At 38.8% G+C, this 13,265-nt stretch overlaps 1 protein-coding gene across 7 annotated transcripts in view; it reads right to left on the reverse strand.

The window, feature by feature from the left end:
* Nucleotides 1-3,167: 3,167 nt before the first annotated feature.
* ANO4 (anoctamin 4) overlaps nt 3,168-13,265 on the reverse strand; it is a 244,889-nt gene continuing 234,791 nt past the window's right edge. For all 7 annotated transcript variants that reach the window (XM_058420325.1, XM_058420324.1, XM_058420326.1 and 4 more), the window contains 3 exons: nt 12,752-12,871; nt 9,616-9,721; nt 3,168-6,660 (listed from right to left, as the gene is read on the reverse strand). In XM_058420325.1, the coding sequence (XP_058276308.1) occupies nt 6,469-6,660; nt 9,616-9,721; nt 12,752-12,871 (418 nt within the window). In that variant the 3' untranslated portion in view covers nt 3,168-6,468. The remainder of the gene's footprint in view (nt 6,661-9,615; nt 9,722-12,751; nt 12,872-13,265) is intronic.

A 13,265-nucleotide genomic window follows, 5' to 3' on the forward strand; every position in this document is an offset into this window, starting at 1 on the left:
TTTTGTATGGGAGGTATATTTAGTGCTATCTGGTTCCTCTGTAGAACTGATTCTGAGAACGTATTTATTTTGCTGGTTTTGTCATCTATGTCTTTTTTTAACCCACTTGTTTCTTGGCACCTTCTCCTCTACGCTCATTACTAGGAGCTGCAAGAGTGACTTTGGTGGTGGTAGAGGCAAGAGTCAGTACTGTCTTTCCCTTCATGCCCTATCTCCCTCTTCTCTCCTATCATGCCCTTAGAGGTCCTCATGAGGGAAATCATCTATTTAATTTTTATTCAGTGCCATAGACCAGAACCACAGTAACCTTCTACTGCATGCCCAGCTTGCTGGCCTAGGATTGTTCTTGCACTGGGCTGGGCACAGTGCAGCAGAGATGTTAATAAAGAAGATTCCCTTTTGACTGTACTGAATGAGAGTGAAGGCTGTGGTTGCCCTAGCAGTTCTCTCCAGAGCTATGAGCTTAAACCTTCTTAGCCCTTTGTGTTCATGCAGTCCTTGTTTTCACTCTGGGGATTCATGTTCAAGGTTGGTTCAGATCAGGCAGGTGCACACTGTGTTTTTGCAGGCATGCAGAGTCCCCTGCACAATTCTCCAGGATGGAGAAGGGATCACAGAGGATGTCGTATGATAAAGGCTTCTCCAGGGCTGCAGGGCTTATGGAATGGCTTATCCTCTGGTGGAGCTGTCAAGAGAATGTTAACAACCCATCCAAGTGAGATCATGCACTGTGCTGGTGTTTTGGGAGGACGAAAACCCCCATTGCTTTCTTCTCCAGCTTGCTTTCAGGTACATTGGGTAACAGACTGTGACCCACTGTGTTGATTTTGTACTTCAGACTTTTACTATGGCTGTAGAAGTGTATTTAAAACTTCTACAGCAGCAAAATCAAGTTGGAAAAATAAAGTCATTGCAGAAAAGCTGAGCTGTGAAGCTTAGAAGGCAGTCATGCTTGGGAATCAAGTGAAAAACTGACTGTGTGCCTTAAATGCTATCTAGAAGTTAAACTGCATTTGTGCCAAGTACTGAGCTGCTGTACCTTGGAATATGACACAGTGTTAGCTTAGTTACCTTGACTGGGGCCCTGTAGCATCTAAATCAATTTTCTTCTGTGCCCTTGTGACAGAGGGAACTTGATGATCTACTGCATAAGATGAACTGTTAGGATCAGAAAATGCAAGTGAAAAAATGGGCTCCAAGGACCAGACCAGGAGAACAGGCCAGCCAGACACTCTGTGGGTGCCACGGTGACCATGACTCCATCAGCTAACCCAGCGCAGAACTATGAGATGGAGGCAGGTTTCACCCATGCCTCCTGAAGCATTTTTTTTAGCATTATCCAGTGCAGAGTTTAGGGCCAGCTCCTTTTCTCATTCTGCTGCAGCTTTGGGTTCAGGTCAGTGCCTATAGCCACTGTGTCGAAGGGCTATGATCAAGTGGGATAGATCCCATGAGTTACATCTTGTGTTCCTATGTCTAAGATCTGAGACAAACAATAGCATCCTGCATAAAGTCTTCTAGGATTCAGGACAGGAATATATCTATTTTGGACTATCCAAGTTACTCTGAGACAATTAGCCCATTAACTGAATCATCTGGCTATGCATTCCATCTTGTGCCTTGTCTTCATGACTCAGAAACAGATACTGCATTCTGTGCCATGGAATACTTCTTCAGCCTTGGAATGTAGTAATTTGTACTTGCTGGGTACTTTCAGCCCACAGATCTGAAAGACAGTAAGTACTGCTATCTCCATGCTGCTGCAGGGTGCTGAAGTGGACTAGTGTGCCTCTGTGTACCTGTGCTTTGTGAAAGAGTAAGCTGTAACAGAGAACAGAAGCCTGCAGCAAGCACTTGATCTGTGTACTTGCTGGTATAGCTACAGCCCTCCCAATCCAAGTGCTGAATTCCCATCTGAATGTGCTTCTCCAGAGGGTGACTGGTCACTGTTGTGTGAAACAGCATCGGCATGTCCTTTCTGCATACTCTGTGCTGAAATTACTGTGCTGTAGTTGATGCTGCCTTAGACTGTTTTAGATAATCTGTAACTTCTACCTGCTTTGTTCATGAAGACTAATCTTCCTGGTTATCATACTTTAAAAATGTAGTTTTCTTCTCCATAATTTCTCCATAATTTAAATTCATTTAGTTGTTTAAAACAGAGGAAACACATAAATTACCATCCTGCCCTTTATTGCTGAAGTCACTAGTTAAGCACTGAGTAGTCATTTAACTCAAATTTTGGTATGAATTGAAAGTTTGGGCCAGGTGGTATTTATTGGTCGACAATCATAACATCAAGATGAGTTTTCACTGAGAAGTCTTACCTTGCTTTAAGCGGTTTAGAGACAAACACCCTTATGATTTGCAGGTCACCTATGCAACTACCCCATTTCCTGCTATCTAATCTCCCATGACTGCTGCAGAGTTATAAAGTGACTCTTTTGGCTTTATTTTTTTCTATATTCTTCTTAACTGGCATCATTAATTAAAACAATTCACCGGTTTTCAATAATATTTTCTCTGGGAAAATATACTCACCTCTTCTAGCTGAATGCTAAGCCAAGGCCTTCCTTGTCTGTGTAAAAGCAGGATAATTCTTGGAGTCTCCACCATACTCCTGCACCCTGATCCTTCATCTCTCCCACCTAAAAGCTCACCTAATAAAGAAATTTGGGATGCTCAAAACTGATTCATTTCACAGGAGTGGGAGCACTCCACAGTGTCCAAATTACATGCAGCATCTAGCAGGGTGATGAGACAAAACAATTAAGAACCTGTTTAAGTAAAAACATTAAAAAACGCCAACCCTAAAACCACAATAGTAACAATATTTGACCATGTGAATACACAAAAAGAAAATAGTGATAGATTTTGTCTCTTTTTGGTCTGCAGTTAAATTTTACTTCTATCTGACTGGTCAGTTTGCTTGCTGAACAAATAACGTAAGCAGAAAGAAACTCATGAATGATAAGTGGTAAATATTTCATATGCATAATTTATTTTTAAAGTTTATTACATCACATTAAACAAGCATTAAACATGGCTTTATGTTGATGATTGTTTTTTAAAGTGTGAAAACTTGACATTCTTCTCCATAGAATTTTTCTATTTACAAATAAACAATCTCTCTATATACTTTATATATCTATCTATATATATATAATATATATGGTCAGTAATGTAACTCCCCTCAGAAAGATTTAAAATCAAAAATAACTGATTTGTAAACAAAGTTTCTGATGTAGTATTTGGTGGCTTGAATGTAGATGATGTTCTATTTATATTTTTTTCTTTTGTCAGAGTATCCAGGTTGTTAATTTACATTTTTTATTCTAATATCTGTAAAACCAGCATGGAACAGAATGCAAAAAAACTTAGCAAACGGGCTGAAAAATAGTCCAAATATACATTTTCTCCCTTGGTTTTAAAAACTGGTGTGTTACTGCTCATGAAGTACATGCTGCTGTCAAGAATGGCATATGGAGAACAATCCTATGCTGATTGCAAGACGATTTCACAGTAAATTCTCTGATGTGTGCTGTCCTGCTTGCTGTGTAAAATGTCTGTGCCATGCATTGAGTTTGCATTTTTTTTCACATTTCCTTGAAGGTAATGCTCTTGTGGAGCTGGAATAAGTAAACAACATACAGGACTGTCACATGGAGATTAAAACAAAACCCATCATCAGATCAGGAAGAGAATGGCATAGTTCTGTAGAGACTATTAAAATTCCATTTATTATTATTATTATTGTTATACTATTATTTGTATTTTCTTTTTCTAATAAATAAAAAGGGGGCATCTTTCCTGAGTGTTCTACTATGTAGCTCTGAAGGACTCCAGGGAAATCTATTCATCAGACCAGTAGCAGAGAAACCTCGACAGGCTGACTGGTCAAACTGAAGTGACAGACATGTACTCAGGGTCTGCCAGGGAGGTCAGAGCCCGTTGCAGCATCCTACTCAGCACAAGCTTGGCAAGCAGTCCACCTATGGTCTCATTTAGAGCAGAGTGGGACACAATTTCTAGCAGTGTGTTGTCAAGAAAATTCATCATAATGTAGCTATCTTGAAAACTACTCTCAAAATCAATTATTATCTATTGCATTTCTGCTGCACATTATTTGTTTTGGCACATTTTATTGCAGTGGTTTCTCTGGAGTGGAAGTTAGTTTCTATTCTACTATGTTTCAGTTCAGTTCTCAGAAGTTACTGAGATCTAAATTGACAAAGCTGCATCTTCGTGCAGGGATTTGCAAAGGTCCATTTTGCTCATATGGGTGACACTGATTTTATGCGTGGCTCATGTCTCACTTTACTACTTAGCAAACAGTTTCTAAGCTCTGGTCATCTGTTGGTTTAGACATTAAACAGAGGGTATCCAAAATAATCCAATTATTCATGAGAATTTGGTCTGAATATGATTTTGCACAGCAATCCTGCCCCCAAATCCCCAGGCTGCAACTGTGGGTGGTGGATGGTAAATACTAACCCATCTGGCATGTGGGTATTGGAGGTCAACATTGCCTGATCCCCACCCCCTATTCACAGAGACAGAAATACTCCTGTTTCCCCCCCTGTCCTGTGGGATGTGCCTACAGATGCTGTAAGCAGAGGCAAAGATGAACAAGTTCACTGCCCCATTAGTCAGAAATTTACCCCACAACCACTAGATACGCTTCCCACTCAGTTTGGCACTGAGCCAATACAGAACAAATTAATCCTGAAATTCCTTCAGCATTTATGTTGTCTCATGGGACTTTCAGGCTTGGGCCAGGAGCAGCTGATACAAAGGAACTGCTATGTAATTTATCCTCTTCTGGTTGGATGGTGGGCTGCTACTGGAGGAGGTTCCTTGCTTCTTTGTGTAGGCAGGCAGTGGCTACAGAGAGGAGGGTGCTCACATTTTCTTTCATCCCTCTTCTTCCTCAAGTCATATTGCCTTTCATTAAAGCTTCCCCCTCTCATGCAAATAGCACAGATCTCCTTTGCAGTGGAAAAAGAGTTAATAGATCTAATTGGGTGATATTTGTCTTGGTGCAAATGATTCTGTTGTCATGTGGAGCTCAAGGTATCCATCCATAGGAGCTTGCATTGTATGGTCCATCCAGAAGAGCAAATTCTACTCCTTCTATCAAATTAGTTCCAGAATAACTTTTAGAAACAACTGATTGAAGAGCTTTCGCAACACTCAGTATTTTGATTCATGTTGCTTCATCCAACACTTACAATGTCTTCAAAGCTACAAGTCCACTCTTTTGAGTTAGTAGTCTGGAAATTTTTAATTTCTTAATTAAATCGGAAATTTTTAATTTCTCAATACTGAGGAATTTGCTAAAGGATATTGACAGTGGCTTATTTTGCCCAAGTCTAATTTGCAGCCTGTGTAGAATTGCTTTGCATTTTGGATTTCAAGCTGTTTAATACTACAGTCTCTTGATTTATTTTTTCCCTCAATCCCTTCATAGATAATGGAATGATGAATACACAAAGTGCTACAAGTGTAGATATTCTGGATGACTGTGTTTTATTCTGCTGACCTGGTTCATCTGTCTTTTTTTCGTTTTGTTTTTTTTTGTAGGCAGATAGGTCTTTAAAACACTGTCTGACACCATAATTCCTGACTAGGCCTCAATGTGATCTGGCAACACAAATATGTGGCAGTTCTGGGCAAGATGCCCTAACCTGATTTGATTCCTTCAGACACCAGACACTCCTATAGCTGAAAAGGCACTGTTCAAAACTTTAACATATATTACCAACTTTTCACAGTGTCATTTCCAAATAAATGACCCTACAGCTAGATACCTCTGGCCACATTTAGACGCTTGGCTGTCTGCACTTCTAATGCCTACATTTTTCAGCATTGTTAGACCAGTTGATCAGACTCATGATCATGCATCTGCTTCTAGATAGTATTTCAATATTGTTAAGTAATGGAAATGGTCCACCTACATGACCTTAACTGGTGGCAAATGCAAACTTAACGCAGTTGGGTCCACCGTGGAAGAGAGCAACGCTGCCGTGCACGTGCTGCAGGTGGTAGCCACACACGCGGACAAACACTGCCACGCTGCAAAGGCGCAGTCACTGCTTATGAAGTAGTAACTTCATGAGAATGAGCCGTAGGATCACCAAGTTCTGTAAAGCACTGTGAGTTGAATAACTGCTTTGAAGTTCAGGGCCTCGAATTTTAGTCAGGGCCTGGGAGCTTCCTGGCAAGAGTGCAGAGACTTAGTATTGGTTTGATGTGCTTATGCTGACATCAGCTTTGGAGAAGACTAAGCCTTGGAAACACCTCTAATTTCAAAAGGCAAAATCCACCCTATTGAACAGGGGCACATGTGTGCTAAGTGCACACAACATTACTGACTATTCCTTTCAGTGCACTTTCTGCTGTAGAAACCCAGGAATTTTTATAAACAAGAGTTCTCATCTTCTTTTAAGCAGTTTATTCCTCATCCTGTCATGGCCACTCATTGTGATAAGATTTTCCATTCTTTTTTCTTTCTTTCCGCTCTTTTTGCAGACGTTCTAGTTCAGCTTCATACATCATTTCCTGAATCAGATACTTTTCTCTCCTCATTCGATCTCTCAGATCTTTTGGAAGATCTGGAATTAAGTAGGAGATCAGATGCTTTATGCAAAAGACAAGGTGCTGTGAACACAAAAAAAGGAATGAAAATTTTAAAACCTCAGGAAGAAAACATGTACTTTTCATATCTTCTGAAAATCTTCTCTTTCCAATTTGCAGACAGATGTTGTGTTTAAATTAAATCCATTACTAAATTTTAAGAAAACAAACAATGAATTTTTTTCCCTACAAAAACTCCGGCCAAAATCAGTGGAGTATGGGTCACAGCAGAAATTATGAGCAGGTGGGTTCAAATAAGGCCTCAAAGCTGTTCTATGTGTGTGTTCAAAGCCTGGAGGTCATGATTTGCTGTAAGGTTGATTGGATAGAGCCTGGTATTAGTACTGGTATTAGTTCCTGCTCTGCAGGAAGAGGAGGCTCAATTGATGTAACACTTAATCTGTTGCCATAAATGGTCACATCAAAATTTGAGGTAATGTATCTATGCAAAAGTAGTAATGTATACAAAACAAAATCTAAACATTTTTTCTTACACTATGTCTCTTATCCAAAGACTTATTCCTATTTAGCAAATATCACAATTAAATACAAGTGGACTGATCCTTTGTTCCTCCTATTGTAGGCATGACACAGCAAAGCTTGAGTTTGATGCCCGAGGATTGCTTGAGTGTCCTTTTCTGTTTGATCAAAAATGTTGCTTGGAGATTTACTCACTTCACTTGAGAGGAGGAACAGATAAACAGAAAAATCCTCCATCTCAGAAAGCACATACATTCTAGACTGGAGAAATAAAGGCATTTCTTCTTCTCCAGAACCCTTCTTTTGAAAGCCACTGGAAAGAGAATGTAAAATGTTTTCCAATGTATTCTTCCTTCATGATACATAAACTCACAATACTCTAATTGTTGTGGTTTTTATGCCAAACCTAAAAAGAGAAAAAAGTCCTCTTCCATCAGTTTAGCCTGGACAAATAATTCCTCTTGCAGTGATAGGAAATAATTTGTTTCCTTTCAAAGGAAGTTAAGTTATTCAAAACAAACCACACTCAGAGTGCCCAAGAGGGGTCTGAGCCAAGGCAGTTACTTAATTTATGAAAAAACCTACCTTGAGTCCCCTATCTCTTAGTGCAATCTTTATTGTAAGCACTGTAGCAATCACAATACACCCATTAGTGTTTTCAAAAAAGAAGTCGTGGTTTCTGCTGCAATTACCTTTTTGATTTCACAAATATAGTTAAGGAGACAGCTTGCAGTGTCAATAAACAGAGTGGCTCACATTGAGGGAGGCAGATATGCACCAGCCTACGGCTTTGGTTGAGATAAAGTCAAATCAGATGTACCAGTAACAGGCAGACACAAAAAGTTTTTCCCCAGTTGGTCTCAGATTTGGCTGAACACTGAGACTTGAACAGGGCTCATTTTTTTTGCCTCACTGCTCTTTGTGCCTACGCTGTGCTGCCTTTATATCAAGCGTGTATCAAGATGCCAGACTCTTTTCAGTCTTTAAAATTCTTAGGCTGACATGCAAGGACCATTCTTGAAGTCCTTTTTGGAGATGCATACCCTGATTTTCAGTACTGACTGTTCATGAAACTAGAAGAGATTAAGCCTAGCATGCTTTCTCTTTTCTTTTTCTTTTCTTTTCTTTTCTTTTTCTTCTTTTCTTTTCTTTTCTTTTCTTTTCTTTTCTTTTCTTTTCTTTTCTTTTCTTTTCTTTTCTTTTCTTTTCTTTTCTTTTCTTTTCTTTTCTTTTCTTTTCTTTTCTTTTCTTTTCTTTTCTTTTCTTTTCTTTTTCCTTTTCCTTTTCCTTTTCCTTTTCTTTTTCTTCCCTCCCTCCCTCCCTCCCTTAATGTTTCATTTACCATGGAACAGATGATAGAAGAAATTATCTCCTTGGGAACCAACTGCTAATAAATTACCCAGTGTAAAAGAATGAGAGCCCAACCTGCAGTGCCATATTCCTTCACCTGGGAAGGTCTGAAAATTACAATCATAGGGAATTTGCTGAAGTCTTTGGGCTTCTGCTGAGCCATGAAGAATAGAAATAATAATTTAGAAAATTCTTCTTCTCCACCTTTGCTCTAACACAAATGCTTCTGTTGTGTTATTCAAAGAGGATGTGTTAAAAGCTCAGTTCAGAATTTACACTGTCCTGTGAGCTGGAATGCAATATGTGCTCATGAACATTATACCATATGCCAGTATGGTGACTACAGTTTCTGTATCTGTGAGTAAAGAGTTTTCTAAAATCATGTGCTCCTTCTTTTGCTTCTTCACAGTGTAAAAGGCATTTCAAATTTCTTGAAAGATGTTTGAAGCTGGAGAGATATTGATCTCCTGGATTCTGATGGGGATATTCAGGCACTTGAAATTAGGCCTTAAGAGTTGCATTTTCTTTTTTGGTGAATCATCTCATCCTGTTTTTCTACTCTTCTGGCTATCTTTTTCAAAATCAGCATGGGAATGCCAGTCGTGAAGTTGGTATTGGTTTGCCTTAAAGATGTCTGAGATACTGAAAGTAAATACTAATATTATGAACATAGACAAAGACATTGAATCCTTTTCATTGTCATCATCTTTTTGATGCCTATCATTCTGGAGGAATGAAGGACATTTAAAAAAAAAGAAAACTAGATGTGTAAATACTGTAACTATCATTGTTTTTCACTTGCTCAGACTTAGTATTTTCTTCTCATGTTCCTTCACCCCTATTCTCACACAAGTCAGCATATGGCTTCCCAACCTAGATAAGTTACTCAAAAGGTAATAAAAACTTCATTTATTTCCTCCTGTTTGAACTCACTGCTATAGTTCTCAGTGTTCTATTCTCTTTTCTGTGAGAACCAACATGCCTGTGGCTGTTCAGAAAACAAAGCTGAGGATACAAAGCATAATGGAAGTAGAAGAAACTAAGCCAAAACATCTCAACAGCTGCCATCATAGATCAGCCTAATGCAAAGCTTCAGAGGGAAATTTGTTTTCTTTTTCGTTTTGTTTTGCCACTTGAATGGTGACTGACCTCAAACACAATAATGAAAGCCAAGCGGGCTGCTAAGACGTGCCAGAACTGCAGCGTGTAACCATAGGGCACTGGCGAGTGAGGAGGGTCTCTGTAGTCCCTGTACCTGAAAGACAAGCACAGCGTGGTAGTTAGCAAGCTCTGCATTGCTGCCAGGGTGAAGGCAAAACCAAAGCTCACCTTCTCTTGATCATTATATTTTCTCCATCAAAAATGAGCTCAGTTCAAACTGTACAGGTTACCCTAATACTGCTTGCTTCTAAGGCTGGGCCTGTGTTAGTGTTTGATTTCAGGTCAGGTGCCTTCTTTTGAAGTAAGTGTCCTGATCACCTCCAGTTACCATGTTTCTCTTCATGCAAACGGACTTACTTCAGCTGAAACCTACCAGTAAGTAGGTAACACTCCAGGAGGGCTAATGGAAATTGGGTACAAAGGACCCAAACCACTGTCTGTGTGAAGAAAACCCCTTAAGCAAATACACAGGATGGTGGGTGCTTTCACCCTAGAGCATCTCTCTTGGCAGCACAACCTTCCAGGCATCTTCTCAGAATTTGGAGAAGGGTGAGGTGCTCTACTCTTTTAAGGGACACTTTATTTCCACTTCAAGGACCAATGTCCCTAGCTTTGTCAGTTCTCCCAAAACCCATATAAAAATGCCCCGTGGACTCCATCTGCCCCTTGATCAATTTGTTGGCCATCCCTGGTGTAAAACATGACTCTTTCTGACTTCAGCAGAGCCAGCACTGCACCTCTTGGTATATCAACAGGGTGAGGACCATGTGAGAAAATGATGTAGTGTCTTTTCTCACAGAGTGGTTCTTGGAAGACTTTAAGTCTCCAAAATTTAACTGTAGATATCTATTGGAAAAGTTGGATCCAGGAATACTTCAAGATTGTATCTACAAACCATGAATCTGTTTAAGTCACACATTCTGGAGTCCATTTTTACTAGCAGTTTGTTAATTCTAAAATAGTTCTGCAGAAACCTTATTTAGAAGTAGTGTAAAATTGTTTGCTTCTTAATTTGTTTCCTAGATGGGAGAGAAAACCCACTGTAAAAAAATATTGAAAATACCATAGTAAATAATACAGGCTGATCACTACGTTAGTTTTAAGAAACTAATGAAAATGCAGATGAATAAAAGAAATAAACAGTTATTTAATCTCTATGAAAATCTGTATTTCTCCATGAACCTTCATCTTCTTAGATTGGAGAGGGTGCTATACAAACTGAAATAAACTGTTTTGACATCTTAGCATCAAATCTCTCAGAAATTGCAGTATTTCTAGAATAAGTTCTTAAAACTGAGATGATCTTTCCTCCTGCAAGTACCATTCTGACTTCACAGTTTAGGATGTTTTACAATAGCCTAAGCATCCCGAAATGAAAAATCCCTGGACCAAATCCCAGTATAACTTTTTTTTTTTTTTTAACTTGCTAGGAATCCATTGTGGCACATGAAAAAATGGGGAAAACTTTTATAAACAACCAGAATAGCACAGCACCATCTGTGTTCCAGGCAACCAGAAGTTAACTGGGATTTTCTTCAGACAAACTGCCTTCCTGGAAAAATGCCTACACTACTACACAGTAGAACATAATATTTTCTTACCTCCCTATGAATATCTGCCTTGAAGTGCAATAAAAATGACTGATGTTTTAGCAGAATGCAGCTGGGTAAGAAGCTGATAAACTCTGCTAAAGAAAGATGTTAATTTTCTTTCAAGGGTAGATATACATAACAATTCAGTGTCTCCCAAAGGAACAGCTATATCTTTTGGAGATTTATCACACCAATTTTAATAGTGTTCTGTTTAGGGGATATTGAGGAGACAATTTTTTTTTTTTTTTTTTAAATTGTGGGATTTCCATCATCAGATTTAAGGAGCAGCAACTTCATGCTAGAAGCTGAGGAAGAAAGGAGTTAAAGGGGGAGAAGAGAATGGTCAGAGTGACCAAAAAAAAAAAAAAAAAAAAAAAAAAAAAAAAAAAAAAATGCTATAGCAAACAACGTGGAATGGAATACTCTCACTGTGGTTCTGCTCCACAGGTGAATTCAGCACGGGCGTACTCTTTCTGTCAAATAAGTTGCAACAGTCTTAAGTATCAGTTGGTTAAATGAAAGCACTAATACCATCTCCCCCACGCCCCACCACTTTTATTATGCTATCCCACTCAAAATTCGTCCTAGTCATAAAAACATCAAAATATTGCAAGTATCACTGACTTTTGCTATATCACAGATCTTTGTGGTATCACAGAGTATCTTATGTTCTTTAAGCATTCATAAAGGGTATTTTAATTGTTCACAGTGAAAAACACTGGGACTAAGCATATCTGCTAAAGGACTTCCATGTCTCATGCCTGTAATGTAATATTGCAATTAAAAAATGGTAGCTGTATTGGTTAGGTATTTTTGGTTGGGACACCATTTAAGACCTTTATGTAGATCTTTGAGGGTTTTGGCCATTAAAACCAGTCAGGTGCAAATCTGCCATTACAGACTTTTCTCAGACTGGAATTTCTCCAATCTGTTGTTGAGGACAAAGACATGCAGATAATTAACTTCTTATCTTCTTTTGATTCAAACCACAAGTATATGATTATTACTAATAATTACACCAGTGAGCAACTGAGCAACAACATAAACATATTAACAATTCAACAATTCGGAAATGCTGGATTTGAGGTTTCGTAAAGATAGCTTATGACAGAACCTGTTTATGTCTGTCAGGCCTGTGAAATACCTCAGCATGGCTGCTCCTGTGCAACCCTGACTTCCCTTTGCATGTCCTGTAATATAATCTCTTCACAATTGGATCTCACTGGCACCTAAGCAATCAGGCTTACCGGGTAAACTGGCCCTTTGATACCATATTTATCCATTATGATTGTGCCTGAATCAAGCTGTGACACCATAAAAATCCTGCATTACGAACACCCTCCAGATACCAACTTTATGGAAGGAATCATGCAGGTAACAGCCAAGCAGTACCAAGAAGAGCATGACCCTGAACAGCACAGTTAAAACTTGCCACTTTTAACTTCTAAAAATTAGATTCACCTCCAGATTTTTTATGTTGCTTCTTCATTTCAATGTCTTAAAGCAGAGATGTATGTTTACCAGAAACTTACCTGCAATATTTTAATGGTGAACCAGAGAATTCACTTCCATTTGATGTTGGCTCTGAACGATTTTCAAAGTCAGATACCAGAAATACTGATAAACTGGCATTAACATAGCCAACCATACACCTAGAGGGGACAAAATGCTGTCAGCAGGACACAGCAAGGTTTTTCCATGAATTGTTGTACCCAGGAGGATGTTCTTTGAGTTTTATAAAATCCAAAACACAATTTTGATGCTTATTAATATTTGAAAGGGATGTTGAGGCAATACAAAAGAAATGCTAAAGTAGGTCAGATGAACAATAAAAGTGAAGCAATGGTAGATTTCTATGGGAGAAGGAATGGTGAAGATTGGGACTGGTTACTTTTGAAAAGTCACCTAAATGGTGACACAATAGGGACAGAGAAAATAATGAGGAGTGTTAGGAAGACAATCAAAATATTCCCATTATTACATTCATGATACTAGCACAAAGGGAGACTGAATCAGATGGAAAGATAACACCCTTAAAACAGCTTT

This window comes from Hirundo rustica, chromosome 4, assembly GCF_015227805.2.
Source record: "Hirundo rustica isolate bHirRus1 chromosome 4, bHirRus1.pri.v3, whole genome shotgun sequence".
Taxonomy (NCBI): Eukaryota; Metazoa; Chordata; class Aves; order Passeriformes; family Hirundinidae; genus Hirundo; species Hirundo rustica.